The sequence below is a fragment of the Heteronotia binoei genome, chromosome 16, assembly GCF_032191835.1.
Source record: "Heteronotia binoei isolate CCM8104 ecotype False Entrance Well chromosome 16, APGP_CSIRO_Hbin_v1, whole genome shotgun sequence".
NCBI classification, from domain to species: domain Eukaryota; kingdom Metazoa; phylum Chordata; class Lepidosauria; order Squamata; family Gekkonidae; genus Heteronotia; species Heteronotia binoei.
The window spans coordinates 53,799,088-53,816,918 of record NC_083238.1 but is presented as its reverse complement, the minus strand read 5'-3'; the positions used below and the strand labels follow the sequence as shown (position 1 = coordinate 53,816,918).

Below are 17,831 nucleotides of genomic sequence, written 5' to 3'. Positions count from 1 at the left end.
CCCGAACAGCTCCCATTAACCCTCACAAAATGGACTCCCAGTCCTTCGGGACATGCTGCCAGCTTTCTCTCGAAGCCTTACCTGCCTGCTGGAAGGTGTCAGCCGCTCCTCTGGGGTCCTTGTGCTTAAGGTCAGCAGCTCCTGGGGATTCGGAATGAATAAGACAGGGTTACGACACAACAGACCTCCCTACAGAGGCATCTTTTAAGAAGAAGGAAGACTGCAGATTTATACCCCCCCCTTCTCTCTGAATCAGAGAGGCTTACAATCAACTAAATTTTCTGAGGCTGAGAGAGCTCTCACAGCAGCTGCCCTTTCAAGGACAACCTCTGCCAGAACTATGGCTGACCCAAGGCCATGCTAGCAGGTGCAAGTGGAGGAGTGGGGAATCAAATCCAGTTCTCCCAAATAAGAGTCCGCACACTTCACCACTACGCCAAACTGGCTCTGTTGGCACCTGCTTTTTCTGGCCACTGTGTGACACAGAGTGTTGGAGAGCCATTTTGGTGTAGTGGTTAAGTGTGTGGACTCTTATCTGGGAGAACCGGGTTTGATTCCCCACTCCTCCACTTGCACCTGCTGGCATGGCCTTGGGTCAGCCATAGCTCTGGCAGAGGTTGTCCTTGAAAGGGTAGCTTCTGTGAGAGCCCTCTCCAGCCCCACCCACCTCACAGGGTGTTTGTTGTGGGGGAGGAAGGTAAAGGAGATTGTGAACTGCTCTGAGACTTTTCGGAGTGGAGGCAAGATATAAATCCAATATCATCATCTTCTTCTTATGTGACACAGAGTGTTGGACTGGATGGGCCACTGGCCTAATCCAACATGGCTTCTCTTATGTGACACAGAATGTTAAACTGCATGGGCCATTGGCCTCATCCAACATGGCTTCTCTTATGTTCTTATGTGACACAGAGTGTTGGACTGGATGGGCCACTGGCCTTATCCAACATGGCTTCTCTTATGTTCTTAAGTGACACAGAGTGTTGGACTGGATGGGCCACTGGCATGATCCAACAGGGCTTCTCTTTTGTTCTTAAGTGACACAGAGTGTTGGACTGGATGGGCCACTGGCCTGATCCAACAGGGCTTCTGTTTTGTTCTTATGGGACACCGAGTGCTGGACTGGATGGGCCACTGGCCTGATCCAACAGGGCTTCTGTTTTGTTTTTATGGGACACAGAGTGTTGGACTGGATGGGCCATTGGCCTGATCCAACAGGGCTTCTCTTTTGTTCTTAAGTGACACAGAGTGTTGGACCGGATGGGCCACTGGCCTGATCCAACAGGGCTTCTGTTTTGTTCTTATGTGACACAGAGATTGGCCGTGTTGGCCTACAGTGAGATTCGAGTTCAGGAGCACTTTAGAAACCACAGGATTTTCTGGGTATGAGCTTCTGAGACTCAAATGGGTCACACAGTCCAACTCTGTGTCACACGGTGGCCAGAACCAGGGGCCATCAGGAGGTCCACCAGTGGGGCCAGAACTTTAGAAGCCCTCCCATTCTTGCCCCTCCAAGCACCAAGAATACACAGCATCCCTGCCCCAGAAAGAAGAACATAAGAGAAGCCATGTTGGATCAGGCCAATGGCTCATTCAGTCCAACAGTCTGTGTCACAGAACCCAGGGGCCATCAGGAGGTCCACCAGTGGGGCCAGAACTCTAAAAGCCCTCCCACTCTTGCCCCTCCGAGCACGAAGAATACAAGAGCACCACTGCCCCTGTGTCTGAACAAACATCTGTTTCTTGTCCTAACCCATTTCACAGAAGCTGTTGTTCTGATAAAGGGGGTTAATGGTGGTACAATGAAACGGCCTACAGAGATGACATCATCTCAGTTGGACTCTCTGTCCTGCTTGGCGTTTACAACCTTATTCCAGTTGACCGGTTCTTTACTCACTTGCGTTTCGGTCAGGAAGTAGAACTGCGACAGGTTAAGCCACTGGTATTTTCCTGAGGCGATGCATTCCGGCACATCTCTGGGCACGAAGACGGCCCACCGAACCCTACCCCTGCAGAGCTGCTTCCGGATACACAAAGGCCGCGGCTCACTGGGTTTAAACACAAACACTGAGGAGAGAAGGGGAATTTTGAAAATTAATCAGACGGTAGATCCAGGCAAGTCAACACTACAACTTCTCCCTCGGGCAGATTTCAGGAGTGAAGACTGCGCTCAGTGTGCAGAAATGCTCTGTAACTGGACAGCCATACCACAGGCTCCTCTCAGACTGGGGGTGTGTCTGGCATTCTCCCATGCTGCTCTCCCCACCCACACCGTGGGTACAGGACTGGGTGTTGGATCCAATTGCTAATATCCCCACCTAAGCCATCTTGCAATTCTACCTACAGTGCAACAGTAAACTGCTCAGCCTCTACTACAGGGGTGGCCAAACTTGCTTAATGTAAGAGCCACATAGAATAAATGTCAGACATCTGAGAGCTGCAAGACGGGAAGGGAGGAAGGAAGACAGGCAAACAGATGGGGAGTGGAAAAGAAAGCAACTTTAAATGCATTCTCCAAGCCTCCAGTGGGCTTCGTTTGAGAAGTGAAAGATTTATATTGGATTTATATCCTGCCGTATACTCTAAATTTCAGAGTCTCGGCGCGGTCACAATTTCCTTTATCTTCTTCCCCCACAACAGACACCCTGTGAGGTGGGTGGGGCTGAGAGGGCTCTCCCAGAAGCTGCCCTTTCAAGGACAACCTCTGCCAGAGCTATGGCTGACCCAAGGCCATGCCAGCAGGTGCAAGTGGAGGAGTGGGGAATCAAACCCGGTTCTCCCAGATAAGAGTCCGCGCACTTAACCACTATAATCAAACTGGAACCCCTGAGCTAGAGGGACCACTGGTCTGTCTGATTGATCTAAGGCAGCTTTTGTGCATCTTTTTTTTCCAAACGATACCCAGAACGTTCTACGGATGGATGCCCGATGCTGGGGAGGGCTAGGGACTCTGATTCAGATGGCATAGTTTCCATTTTCTATTTTTAAAAGAGCTGTTTCAGGTGGAATTCTGTTCTAAAGAAATAAAATATTTTCCTAGGCTGTAGGTTGATGTGGCCACGGCCAATCGTCTCTGGTGAAAATCAAAGGAGCCTTTGTACTCACAGTCCGAATATTCCGAGAGGCACGAAATCGCAGCAATGTTTTCGGACAGGCGGTCGGGTTGCAGAACCAGGACGTTCAACTGGGCGCTCCATTCCACTGAAGGGCAAAAGAAAACAACCAGATATGACACACAGAGCTAGACGCTCAAGAAAACGCTCAAAGAAGGTGAAATACAGGAGACCTGTTCAGGAATGTCCAAGTCCAGCCATTAGACAAGCTGACTTTAAAAGTGGAGTTAAATAGCATAAGCTAAAATATTCTAGATCTGGAGTCCCCCAATTTTTTGTGTCAATGGGCACCATTGGAAGTCTGATGAAGGCCTGATATGCAAATAAGCTCCTGCTGGGCTTTTTCTACCAAAAAAGAAGCCCCGGGCGTAACCACAAAATGGCTGCCACAGGAGGTGGAGCCAATCACAACATGGCTGCCGCGGGAGGGGAAGCCAGAGAAGTCTATGTGCAGGTGGAAAGAGTGCTAATTTTTTTAAAAAAAAATACACTGGGAAAGAGGAGAGACTAAAACCAACAATTGAGGCGGCAGCTGCTGTTGAAACAATGCTATTTTAACCTGCCCCGCCAACTAGATCTTTAACGGCCAATCAGAAATCCTACTGGGCCCATGTGCCTTTATCCAATATCGAAAAATGCTTGGTGGGCACCAGGAAACATGTCAGTTGGCACCGTGGTGCCCATGGCCACCACTTTAGGGACCCCTATTCTAGATTCCAAGAACTTACATTTGATCACTGATGATAAAGATGTTTAGCAGGAACTCCTGTGCATATTAAGCCACATGCAGTTGTATAAATCTGCAGTTGTCTTCTAATGTAGCCAACCCTCCTGGAGCTTACAGTAGGCCCCGTAAGAAATGCCCTGTATGGTCTTGGAGGATTTGCTACACCACAGGTGTGCGGCCCATGGCTTTTTTTGTAGCAGGAACTCCTTTGTGTATTAAGCCACACCCCTCTGATGTAGCCAATCCTCCAAAAGCTTACAGGGCTCTTAGTATGGAGCCTACAGTAAACTCCAGGATGATTGGCTACATCAGGGGAGTGTGGCCTAATATGCAAAGGAGCTCCTGCTACAAAAAAAGCCCTGATGCTTGGTATGCTTTTGCATATTAAACCACCACCAAAAATACTCCTCTCCAATGGACAAAGTTAATAATAAAAATGATGCATTTGGAGTTATGATGATGATGATAATGATATTGGAGTCATATCCCACCCTCCACTCCAAATTTCAGAGTTTCAGAGTGGCCCACAATCCCCTTTACCTTCCTCCCCCACAACAGACACCCTGTAAGATAGGTGGCGCTGAGAGAGCTCTGACAGAAGCTGCCCTTTAAAGGACAGCTCTGCAAGAGTTATGGCTGACCCAAGGCCATTCCAGCAGGTGCAAGGGGAGGAGTGGGGAATCAAACCCGGTTCTCCCAGATGAAAAGTCCGCGCACTTAACTACTACATCAAACTGGCTCTCCAATTTTATGCTGAAACATGACCAGCTTTTTAAGAAAGGAAAAAAAAGAAAGCTAAAGAGTCTCACACATGCAGCTCAGCAGGTTCCAACAGCACAGGAATCCGTTACTGGTGGTGCCGAGAAGATATTTGGAGCAGCTCAGCCGCCCAAAGCAGAGGTTTCTGGAGGAAAAAAAAATGGCAAAGAAGAAGAAGATGATGATATTGGATTTATATCCCGCCCTCCACTCCGAAGAGTCTCAGAGCGGCTCACAATCTCCTTTCCCTTCCTCCCCCACAACAGACACCCTGTGAGGTGGGTGGGGCTGGAGAGGGCTCTCACAGCAGCTGCCCTTTCAAGGACAACCTCTGCCAGAGCTATGGCTGACCCAAGGCCATGCTAGCAGGTGCAAGTGGAGGAGTGGGGAATCAAACCTGGTTCTCCCAGATAAGAGTCCGCACACTTAACCACTACACCAAACCGGCTCTCTGTGGCTAATAGTCACCTCTGCTCCATATAAGAACATAAGAGAAGCCCTGTTGGATCAGGCCAATGGCCTATCCAGTCCAACATTCTGTGTCACACAACGGCCAAAAAACCCAGGTGCCATCAGGAGGTCCACCAGTGGGGCCAGAACTCCAGAAGCCCTCCCACTGTTGCCCCCCAAGCACCAAGAATACACAGCATCCCTGCCCCAGACAGAGAGTTCCATCAAAACACTGTGGCTGATAGTCACTGATGGACCTCTGCTCCATATAAGAACATAAGAGAAGCCCTGTTGGATCAGGCCAATGGCCCATCCAGTCCAAAAAACCCAGGTGCCATCAAGAGGTCCATCAGTGGGGCCAGGACATTAGAAGCCCTCCTACTGTTGCCCCTCGCAAGCACCAAGAATACAGAGCCCCAGACAGGGAGTTCCAACAATACGCTGTGGCTAATGGCCACTGATGGACCTCTGCTCCAGATGCTTATCCAATCGCCTCCTGCATGTTTCCCCACTGCCTGCCTCTGCGTAGCAACCCTGGACTTCCTTGGAGGTCTCCCATCCAAGCACTAACTGCTTAGCTTCTGAGGTCTGGCAAGACTGGGCTAGCCTGGCCCATCCAGAAAAAACGGAAATTCAAGAGTGAGGAGAAGAAGAAGACTGCAGATTTATACCCCGCCCTTCTCTCTGACAGAGCCCCGTGGCGCAGAGTGGTAAAGCTGCAGTACTGCAGTCCTAAGCTCTGCTCACGACCTGAGTTCGATCCCTGGCGGAAACTGGGTTTTCAGGTAGCCGGCTTGAGGTTGACTCAGCCTTCTATCCTTCCGAGGTCGGTCAAATGAGTCCCCAGCTTGCTGGGGGGAAAGCGTAGATGACTGGGGAAGGCGATGGCAAATCACCCTGTAAAAAAGTCTGCCGTGAAAATGTCATGATGCGATGTCACCCTGGAGTTGGAAATGACTGGTGCTTGCACAGGGGACCTTTCCTTTTCCTTCTCTCTGAATCAGAGACTCAGAGCGGCTCACAACCTCCTTTATCTTCTCCCCCCACAACAGACACTCTGTGAGGTGGGTGGGGCTGAGAGGACCCTCACAGCAGCTGCCCTTTCAAGGACAACCCTGCGAGAGCTCTGGCTGACCCAAGGCCATTCCAGCAGCTGCAAGCGGAGGAGTGGGGAATCAAACCCGGTTCTCCCAGATAAGAGTCCGCGCACTTCACCACTGCACCAAACTAGCTCAAAGTGAGGATGGGGCGACACTTCCTTCTCCCACCATGAAACCTCTGCCTTTCTTCTGCTATCGCTCTCACAAGCAATAGCACAGGGGACTTTGGGGGCAGGTTTCGTTTTATGACCGTGGTGTTCTCTGACTGAATAACTCCCCCCCACCCCGCCCAATCTCAGGCAAATGTTTGTTCTATAAGTACAGGCTTAACTGGGGTCAAGAGAGACGTCTCAGAGACAAACTGAACTGCGATCGCTTCCTGCCAAATTGTTCCGGCGTAATCTGCTGACGGGAACTCTGGCGGGTGCAGGTGCTAAAGGGCGATGAAGAATTCCCACCCCTTCCGGGAGTTCGTCACCTTCCCAGACAGGTAAAGAAACTAGCGGCAACTGGTTGCCACCAGGAAGAAGAGGACATGCCTTTTCTCATGGAAGACGATTAAATCGGACCTGGGACTGACATACCTGCAGGACTGCCTCTCCTCACATGTGTCCCAGAGATCACTGCGTTCCGCTTCGCAGCATCTCCTGACCGTCCCTGGCCCGAAGGACGTTTGACTTGCCTCGACATGGGCCAGGGCCTTTTAGGTCTTGGCCCCGGCCTGGTGGAATCAGCTCCCTGTGGAGATCCAGGCCCTACCTGAATTAATGCCATTCTGTAGGACCTGCAAGACGGAGCTATCCCGCCGGGCCTTTGGTTGAGGCAGCAGACGTCCTTCTTTCCATCTGCTTGGCCTCCCTTACCTGTTGTGATGCTATCTTAACTTAACCTATTATTCCTTCTCTGGGCCAACTGCCGTATTGATATATAGAATGTGCCCAATTGGAAACTGCTGCCTGCGACACATATAGAATCCTAGAATCACGGAGTTGGAAGGGACCTCCAGGGTCATCTAGTCCAACCCCCTGCACAATGCAGAAAACTCACAAATCTCTCCCCCTAAATTCACAGGATCCTCATTCCTGCCAGAGGGCCATCTAGCTGTTTAAAAACCTCCAAGGAAGGAGAGCCCACCACCTCCCAAGGAGGAAGCCTGTTCCACTGAGGAACCGCTCTAAACTCACAAACCCCTCCCCCTACATTCACAGAATCCTCATTGCTGCCAGATGGCCAGCTAGCCTCTGCTTAAAAACCTCCAAGGAAGGAGAGCCCACCACCTCCTGAGGAAGCCTGTTCCACTGGAACCACTCTAATGGTCAGGAAGTTCTTCCTAATGTTGAGCCAGAAACTCTTTTGATTCAATTTCAACCCATTGGTTCTGGTCCTACCTTCTGGGGCCACAGAAAACAATTCCACACCATCCTCTATAGCAGGGGTGGCCAACGGTAGCTCTCCAGATGTCTTTTTTTGCCTACAACTCCCATCAGCCCCAGCCATTGGCCATGCTGGCTGGGGCTGATGGGAGTTGTAGGCAAAAAAAGACATCTGGAGAGCTACCGTTGGCCACCCCTGCTCTATAGGACAGCCCTTCGAGTACTTGAAGATGGTGATCCTATCATATCATATGTTGTTTGTTTCATTGTATCCTATGGTTTTAGCTTGTCGTTTTTAATTGTTTTCACTTTTGTTGTGATCCGCCCCGAGCCCACTCACGGGAAAGGGAGGAATACAAAACAACAACAAAATTACTTCTTTAAAATGTACCGTGCTGCAGAAGCGCATATGGCACCGCTTTGTTAATTATACTGTTTTGGCATAGATTATGACTCGGTACTATTTTGCATGCTTAACTGTTGCCCACCAGCTATATTTGACTCTGCTCACCGCATCCCGCCTCATTGCCTGATGAAGTGAGCTTCTAACACACGAAAGCTGACATTCTGAATCGAACTCTGCTAGCCTTAAAAGGTGCTACTGGCCTCCTACTCGGTTCTACTGCTTCAGTCTCGCACGGCTGCCCAGCTGGATCTCTCTGCTAGAAGATCAGAGCCACGTAATTCCATGAGACAGCTTGCAGACTCAATAGAACCATGTGTGTACATGTGTCAAAGTTCCAAAGCCATGGAGAAAACGTCCCACGTCCCTCTCTTGTTAAAAGAGGGAAGGCAGGCTCAGAGGAGAGAACACCCTGCCCTTGCCTTCCCAGGTCTGGCAGGGGCGGGGCCTAACTCACCAGGAACTTGAGCGGTCTGAGACTGACGTATCTACGGGACCACCTCCTCCACTATGTCCCTGGAAGAGCACCACACTCTACTGGTCAAAAACCTACTGGTGATCCCCGGCCCTAAAGAGGTCCCGCCTGTCCTCAACGAGGGCCAGGACTTTTTCAGTCCTGGCCCCGACTTGGTGGAACTCTCTGCCGGAAGACACCAAGGCCCTGCGGGATCTTTACAATTCCACAGGGCCTGCAAAGCAGAGATGTTCCGCCAGGTTTTTGCTTGAGGGCAGCCACGGCTGCCGGGCTGACACCCCCCTACCCACCCTACTTAAGAGGGAAACTGCTCCCAATGGACATATGAAGCTGCCTTCTACTGAATCAGACCCTCCTTGGTCCATCAAAGTCAGTATTGTCTCCTCAGGCTGGCAGCGGCTCTCCAGGGTCTCCAGCTGAGGGTTTTCACACCTATTTGCCTGGACCCTTTTTTGGAGATGTTGGGGATTGAACCTGGGACCTTCTGCTTACCAAGCAGATGCTCTACCCACTGAGTCACCATCCCTCCCTTTGGTTCTCCAGGGTCTCAAGCTGAGGTTTTTCATGCCTACTTGCCTGGACCCTTTTTAGTTGGAGATGCCGGGGATTGAACCTGGGACCTTCTGCTTACCAAGCAGATGCTCTGCCACTGAGCCAGCATCCCTCCCCTGCTCTCCAGGGTCTCAAGCTGAGGTTTTTCACACCTATTTGCCTGGACCCTTTTTTGGAGATGGCAGGGATTGAACCTGGGACCTTCTGCTTGCCAAGCAGATGCTCTACCACTGAGCCACCGTCCCTCTGGAAAGCAGAATTACAGCACACTATAAAGTAGGATCCTTGGGTTGTGACTGTTTTAAATTACTGGCTTTATTGATTTTATGTATACTTTTTGTTGTACATCACCAAGAGCCTGGCACTGGCCGGGATTAGGAGGTTCATAAGTTTAATAAATAAGAACGACAACAACTCTGACCCTGAGAATAATCATACCTTGCTAATATCCCTTTCCTCCACAAATGCTACCACCCACCCTACCCCCCCGGGCTTCACATGAAAATCTTTTGGTATGTCCCTATCTGGAGTTGGCAATTCTACAAAGCAGTAATGTGCAAAACGGGAACCCTCTTTAGGGGACGTACCGTATTGTTCCCGGGGGGTGGCAGAAAGTGCATTTCAGTGTCCACGTTTCAGACTCCCACACGGTGACGATCGCTTCGAAGCTGACGGCGAGCACGGAGCCGTCTTCGGAAAAACAGCAGTCGGTCGCCGGGTAGTTGTGGTAGCTTCCCACAAAATCGCAGGTCCAGCCTGCGCTTTGGCCTGTTGAGGCAAAAAAACACTCGTCGTCGCGGCGGCCTGAATGTGTTGAAGGACAAATACGGCAAAACCCCCCCCCACAAAATGGCGCAGGAAGAGACCTCAACAGATTAAGAACAAGCTGGCATGTTCCCTAAATGCTTCCAATAAAATGCTGGAAGTCTTGCCAATCACCCACCCAGTCCAACATTTTGTGTCACACAGTGGCCAAAACCCAGGGGCCTTCAGGAAGGCCACCAGCAGGGCCAAAATTCCAGAAGCTCTCTCACTGTTGCCCCCCAAGCACCAGGAATACAGAGCATCACTGCCCCAGACGTAAGAACATAAGAGAAGCCATGTTGGATTAGGCCAATGGCCCACCCAGTCCAACACTCTGTGTCACACAGAGGCCAAAACCCAGAGGCCCTCAGGAGGTCCAACAATGGGGCCAGACCTTCAGAAGCCCTCCTGCTGTTGCCACTCAAGCACCAAGAATACAGAGATCATTGCCTCAGACAGTGTTCTGCCTATACCTTGTGGCTAATAGCCACAGATGGACCTCTGCTCTTAAGAATATAAGAGAAGTCATGCTGGATTAAGCCAATAGCCCATCCAGTATACCACTCTGTCACTCGGTGGCCAAACCCAGGTGCCATCAGGAGGTCCACCAGTGGGGCCAGAACTCCAGAAGCCCCCCACTCTTGCCCCCCCAAGCACCAAGAAAACAGAACATCACTGCCCCAGACAGAGTGGTCCATCTATACCTTGCAGCTAACAGCTATTGACGGACCTCCTCCACTCCAGATTTTATCCAATCCCCTCTTGAAGCTATGCCATGGGCCGCCACCACTTCCTGTGGCAAGGAATTCTTCACTCTTTGGGTGACGAAGTCCTTCCTTTTATCAGTTCCAACCCGACTGCTCAGCAATTTCCTTGAGAGCACACAAGTTCTTGTATTTGAGAAAGGGAGAAAAGGACTTCTTTCTCTACCTTTTCTAGCCCATGCATCATCTTGTAAACCTCGATCACGCCACCCCTCAGTCGTCAATTCTCCCAGCTTAAGAGCCCCAAACCCTTTAACCTTTCTTCCCAGGGAAGGTGTTCGATTCCCTTCATCATTTTAGTTCCCTTTTTCTGCTACTAGATCCTGGAGAAACACACCCGCACTTACTTTCCTCATCGTTCTCTGGTAGGAACACCCAGACTTTAAAGCGTCCATCTTTGCCGGCCGTCACTACAGTCGGGAGGGCGCTGTCGGGTTCCCCCGTGTCACGGAAACACAACGCTGTGATGTGATCCTCGTGCGGCATGTTGATTCGGGTGTTCAGAGTAAAGCTATGGCAAAGGAAGGGAGGGAAAAACACCTGAATGTTTGGATGAGATTGAGGGGTTGACGTGCCTCTGTAGTCAAACTGTGGTCCAAGTATACAATTTCAGAAATGGGCATCCCACTGAATTTCCTGCACAGAGCAGGGGGTTGGATTGTAAGACCCCCTCGGACTCTAGGGGTGTGTAACTACTGAACGCTTTTTTTTTCACTTTGCCCTCAACATTCCTTTAGCAAACGGGGACTACAGTCTAACATTACCACTAAATAGTATGGATTCATTATGTTCTACTGCACAGGTCTTTCTATTGCTGATCTAAGAGCAGCAATCGTCAAACAGAGAAGCTTCAAAGGGAGATTACAGTGTGAGGCTGCCGAACTGGAGTTCACTCATTCACAAGTTCAGAACTAAATGGGGATCTAGTATTCTCATCAAACTACAGAGGCTTCTTTTCTGCCCTCAAGTCTTTCCCCTCTGCTCCAATCAAGCTAATTACTACGTGCACTGCACCTTTGCACCCTGAGTTTCTTCTCTGCAGAACCCCTTCCCTCCAATTGGGATTTAAGGACTCCATTCCAACTCGTATCTGACAAAGAGAGCTTTGACTCTCCAAAGCTTTTACCCCTCAAAATCTACCCCGAATCAGAGTAAAGCTATGGTAAAGGAAGGTGGGGGGGAAACCCTGAATGTTTGCATAAGATTGAGTGGTTGCTACTGGACTGTTTAGCATCAGGAACTAATCTGATCTTTAACGACCGAGCCCCGTTCTCCTATAAGACCCAACGAAGGATGTAAATGGGACCGAGAGATAGTACCATTTGCTAGTTCTGAATAGTGGGACTGCGGCCGTGGGCATCTATGCAAACATTCGCTGACGTTACCTGGACAACAGGCCATGTTTGTGAGGCAGAATTTGTCATTTTAGTTTTCACGGTTTAGTTTGTAATTTTAGATTTTATATATTTCATTTGGTTTGCCAAACTGCAGGGTGGCCAAACTGCAGCTAGGGAGCCACGTGTGGCTCTTTACGACACATATTGTGTGGCTCCCAAAGCCCCCACTGCCCTGTTGACTGGCTTGGAGAAGGCCTTTGTCTCTTTAAATCACTTCTCTAAGCCAAGCCAGAATGGTTTGTGATTCTGCATTGGTGACTTGGCTCCTGCTTGACTTCCTGGACTTTGACCTCGGACTGGCTTTGGACTCTTGCCTGCCTGCACCCTCAGAACGTGACACACAGCAAGCGTAAGGGAACACTAATGAAAGAAAGGAGATTGTATACTCCATCATGGTCAGTGAAACTTTCACAGGGAAACTTCACCATGGTCAGCGAAACTTTCACAGGGGAGGGACGGTGGCTCAGTGGTAGAGCATCTGTTTGGGAAGCAGAAGGTCCCAGGTTCAATTCCCGGCATCTACTAAAAAGGGTCCAGACAAGGAGGCGTGAAAAACCTCAGCTTGAGACCCTGGAGAGCCACTGCCAGTCTGAGGAGACAATACTGACTTTGATGGGCCAAGGGTCTGATTCAGTAGAAGGCAGCTTCATATGTTCATATGTCTAAGGGGAGGGACGGTGACTCAGTGGTAGAGCATCTGCTTGGTAAGCAGAAGGTCCCAGGTTCAATCCCCGGCATTCCAACTAAAAAGGGTCCAGGCAAAGAGGTGTGAAAAACCTTAGCTTGGGACCCTGGCGAGCCACTGCCAGTCTGAGGAGACAATACTGCTTCTGATGGACCGAGGGTCTGATTCAGTATAAGGCAGCTTCATGGCTCAGTGGTAGAGCATCTGCTTGGTAAGTGGAAGGTCCCAGGTTCAATCCCCGGCATCTCCAACTAAAAAGGGGTCCAGGCAAGTAGGTGTGAAAAACCTCAGCTTGAGATCCTGGAGAGCTGTTGCCAATACTGACTTGGATGGACCAAGGGTCTGATTCAGCAGAAGGCAGCTTCATATGTTCATCGTCTGGCTGCCTGAAAAATTAGTTCTTTTTAGTGTGATCCACCACTAGGTGGCGAGCTAGACTTATTTGGGGGGCTGGAAGGGTCTGCCTTGGATGGAAGAAAGACGATGTCGGCGGAAGCCCTCACACGGAACCCAACCGCCTTAGTGGAATCCAAAACAACGGAATGGGCACCTTTGCGTTTGCTCCTCGTAGGCCCAGAGCTTCATCTGTGCTTCAAGCTCACCGCCCTTTTCTTCCCGCTGCTCCACGGTGGCCAGCCAGCCACCCCTGGAGTCAAACGCTGCCTTCACCAACTCCACCTGGTTCAGGCCGTGCTGGTGGATGTACTCCTGCTGCACGATATCCAGCTGTGGGGTTAGAAGAAGAGAAATAAGGCTTCTCAGCTCGGGCAGGGGAAAGAACTTGCTGACTAAAGCAGGGGTGTCAAACATGTCAAATCAGGCCCCCAGAGGGCTCCTACCAGCCCCCCGAGCAGCTGGCTGTCATCTGCTTCCTTCTCCCTCTCTTGTTTCTTTCTGCATCACAGCTGGCTTTGCAAAGCTTGCTCAACTGCACAGGAGCTACAGAGCAAAGCCTCTATTTTCTCCATTGGCTGAGGCTCCTCCCTTGGGGAGGGACAGCTTGCTTTGCCAAGCTCTTTCAACTGCACAGCAGAGCTACTGAGCCAAGCCTCTCTTCCTTCTATTGGCTGAGGCTCCTCCTCCTCCTGGTCCCCTGGGGAAGGAAGGAAAGAGCCAAAGCTTCCTTTGCCCAGTTCCCTGGATTGCACGGGAAAGGTACAAAAAAGGCACCTTTAAGACCAATGAGTGCTAATGTTTTGAGCATGTTTTAAGTTTTTAAATCTTTGTGTTTGTCTGTGTCCTTTGTAAACTTTCTACCCCAACTGCCTGACATTACATTTTACAACACACATGGCCCAGCCCAACGAAGTCTCATTTATGTCAGATCCGGCCCTCATAACAAAGGAGTTTGACACCCCTGGACTAAAGGAAAATCTTCTGACGGTTACAGTGAGAACTAAACAAAACACGGGCGGGGGGGGGGAGGGGATCCACAGTTCCTCATGTTTTTAAGGGGATACAAAGGTAGAAGTTATACCACAAAGCCCACGTGTCAAGCTTAAAGCTTTAATTTCTATCCCACCCCTTACAGAAGGGGTTCCCAATCTTTTTGGGACCACGGGCAACTTTTGAACCCTTACGCAGTGTGGTGGGCACAACTGCTAAATGGCTGCCATGAGAGGTGGAGCCAGCCACAAAATGGCTGCCGCAGCTTACCTTCCCTCACACAGCGAAGATTCTCGAGCTGTGGTGGCAACTGCTGTAAAACCAACTTTGGGGAAAACCCGCGCTGCCAATCAAGCATCCAATGGCCAATCAGAAGCTTTGGCGGGCAAAAGCCCTACCTGGTCCCACCCACTTTCTAAAAACATTTGATAGGCACCAGGAGGGTGTCTGTGGTTGCCATGGTACCCATGGTCACAATGGTGGTGGTGATGGGGGGTGGGGTCTAAGGCAGAGGGGGGCAAATTTGCTTAATGTAAGAGACATGTAGAATAAATGTCAGAAGTTTGAGAGCTGCAAGACAAGAACGTCAGATGTTTGAGAGCTGCATGACAGGAAGGAAGGAGAGAGGGAGGGAAGGAAGGAAGGAGGAAAGGGAGGGATATAGATGGGGGAGGTAGAGGTAGAAAGAAAGCAACTTTAAATTCATTCCCCAAGCTGCCAGCTGGCTTGGAGAAGTGATTTAAAAAGACAAATGCCTTCTTCCAAGCTGGCTGACAGGGCAGTGGGGGCTTCCAGAACCACACCAAATATGTGAAAGAGCCACCTGTGGCTCCCGAGCCACATTAGGGCCACCCCTGGTATAAGGTAGGACACAGATTTAAATCTTAATCCTACCAGTTTCCTTCCAATACTTCCTCAGCTATTAACTTGGGGGAGCAGAATAGCACATAGGGAGCAGAGGTCCATCAGTGGCTATTAGCCACAGGGTCTGGGGTAGGGATCCTCTGTGGCCTTTAGGGGCCACAGTGGGAGGGCTTCTAGTGTCCTGGCCCCACTGGTGGACCTTCTGATGGCACCTGGGCTTTTTTGGCCACTGTATGACACAGAGTGTTGGACTGGATGGGCCATTGGCCTGATCCAACATGACTTCTCTTATGTTCTTATGTGACACAGAGTGTTGGACTGGATGGGCCATTGGCCTGATCCAACATGGCTTCCCTTACGTTCTTATGTGACAAAGAGTGCTGGACTGGATGGGCCATTGGCCTGATCCAACATGACTTCTCTTATGTTCTTATGTGACACAGAGTGTTGGACTGGATGGGCCATTGGCCTGATCCAACATGACTTCTCTTATGTTCTTATGTGACACAGAGTGTTGGACTGGATGGGCCATTGGCCTGATCCAACATGACTTCTCTTATGTTCTTAGGTGACACAGAGTGTTGGACTGGATGGGCCATTGGCCTGATCCAACATGACTTCTCTTATGTTCTTATGTGACACAGAGTGCTGGACTGGAGGGGCCATTGGCCTGATCCAACATGACTTCTCTTATGTTCTTATGTGACACAGTGTTGGACTGGATGGGCCATTGGCCTGATCCAACATGACTTCTCTTATGTTCTTATGTGACACAGAGTGTTGGACTGGAGGGGCCATTGGCCTGATCCAACATGACTTCTCTTATGTTCTTATGTGACACAGAGTGCTGGACTGGAGGGGCCATTGGCCTGATCCAACATGGCTTCTCTTATGTTCTTATGTGAAACAGAGTGTTGGACTGCATGGGCCATTGGCCTGATCCAACATGACTTCTCTTATGTTCTTATGTGACACAGAGTGCTGGACTGGCTGGGCCATTGGCCTGATCCAACATGACTTCTCTTATGTTCTTATGTGACACAGAGTGCTGGACTGGAGGGGCCATTGGCCTGATCCAACATGGCTTCTCTTATGTTCTTATGTGACACAGAGTGTTGGACTGGATGGACCATTGGGCTGATCCAACATGACTTCTCTTATGTTCTTATGTGACAGAGTGTTGGACTGGATGGGCCATTGGCCTGATCCAACATGGCTTCTCTTCTGTTCACGTGTGCACATGACTCCAAAGTCAATGCCGTTCTGGCTACTGAAACGTCACGCTGTGATTCTTGGCCCTCGTGACCATTCCCTGCATATCTCTGGATATGCCCCCACTTCCCCCGCAACGATCGGGTCCCACCGGCCTCGCTTACATTGTATAGCTGCTTGTCGTTCTGCAGTGAATAGAACTGCAGGTGACCCGGTTTGCCGTTCAGAACCAAAGCATTCGTTCGCGGGTCCACCATCAAGCCAGTCTTGACGTCGCTGCCTGGAAGGGGAAAGACGATCCAAGGTGGGACGCGGTTTCTTCGGTCGAAGGCGGAAACACCCCCCCCCCCCCCCGCCAAACGTCTTCCAGTTTTTAAAACCATACCTTGGATTAATCCTTGAATTACTGCAGAAACTGTCAAGCTGCTGTGTATGATGGTTATTTCTGCATGAATCAGAATAACAATAAAGGTCAATTAAGAACGAAGAGTTCTGGAAAAGAAAACCTCTGGCGGCCTTCCCCATGTGCTGCCTCCTGGCTCTGGGATTCAGAGGCTTCGTGCCATCAATCACCTTGGATAGGGACAGTGGCTCAGTGGTAGAGCAGCTGCTTGGTAAGCAGGAGGTCCCAGGTTCAATCCCCGGCATCTCCACTGAAAAAAGGTCAAGGCAAGTAGGCGTGAAAAACCTCAGCTTGAGACCCTGGAGAGCCACTGCCAGTCTGAGTAGACAAGACTGACTTTAGGGAGTGACGGTGGCTCAGTGGTAGAGCATCTGCTTGGTAAGCAGAAGATCCCAGGTTCAATCCCCGGCATCTCCAACTAAAAAGGGTCCAGGCCAGTAGGCGTGGAAAACCTCAGCTGGAGACCCTGGAGAGCTGCTGCCAGTCTGAGTAGACAAGACTGACTTTAGGGAGGGACGGTGGCTCAGTGGTAGAGCATCTGCTTGGTAAGGAGGAGGTCCCAGGTTCAATCCCCGGCATCTCCAACTGCTTTGCTGACAAGGAATGTATTAACTATGGCGTTCCTGCTATTATGCGTGAAAATTAAGAGAAAGCTAGGAATTCTGGACTGACATGGTTGCTGACTGGAATAATTTTTGGCACTACTGGACCTAGAAAATTGTACATAATTCACAAGATTGGTCCCTAGGAGGATCTGAGATCCAAAACAGCTTACAAAGCGGACCGGTTCTCCATTGGACCTTTTTCTCAAACACTGCACTGAATATAATATAGCGCAGGGGTGGCCAACAGTAGCTCTCCAGATGTTCTTTGCCTACAACTCCCATCAGTCCCAGCCATTGGTCATGCTGGCTGGGGCTGATGGGAGTTGTAGGCAAAAACATCTGGAGAGCTACCATTGGCCACCCCTGATATAGTGGTTTTGAGCCACATCAGGACAGTAGGAGCATTGTGGAACTTATGAGGTTTTAACTTTGTGCGTGACTGAGATGCTGTGTACTGTTGATACTCTTTGTATTTTGATACCTATTATTCACAACAACTCAGAATTGTGTTCTACATGGAGTTTTCTCTTTGTTGTGGCTTAGTTTCTCCTCCGTGGTCCCATCAATACTGTGATGTCATCTGTGCTCGTGTCTGTGACAGAGCGATGGTGGCTCAGTGGTAGAGCATCTGCTTGGTAAGCCGGAGGTCCCAGGTTCAATCCCTGGCTTCTCCAAAAAGGGTCCAGGCAAATAGGCGTGAAAATCCTCAGCTTGAGACCCTGGAGAGCCGCTGCCAGTCTGAGTAGACAATACTGACTT

General features: G+C 50.2%; 1 protein-coding gene across 1 annotated transcript in view; it reads right to left on the bottom strand.

The window, feature by feature from the left end:
* Window positions 1–17,831, bottom strand: part of WDR75 (WD repeat domain 75) — a 43,544-nt gene that overhangs the window by 7,273 nt on the left and 18,440 nt on the right. The window contains exons 10-18 of the mRNA XM_060257244.1: window positions 16,450–16,509; window positions 16,229–16,344; window positions 13,153–13,328; window positions 10,868–11,031; window positions 9,540–9,720; window positions 4,650–4,744; window positions 3,106–3,201; window positions 1,898–2,067; window positions 82–141 (exon numbers count right to left, since the gene is read on the bottom strand). Of these exons, the coding sequence (XP_060113227.1) occupies window positions 82–141; window positions 1,898–2,067; window positions 3,106–3,201; window positions 4,650–4,744; window positions 9,540–9,720; window positions 10,868–11,031; window positions 13,153–13,328; window positions 16,229–16,344; window positions 16,450–16,509 (1,118 nt within the window). The remainder of the gene's footprint in view (window positions 1–81; window positions 142–1,897; window positions 2,068–3,105; window positions 3,202–4,649; window positions 4,745–9,539; window positions 9,721–10,867; window positions 11,032–13,152; window positions 13,329–16,228; window positions 16,345–16,449; window positions 16,510–17,831) is intronic.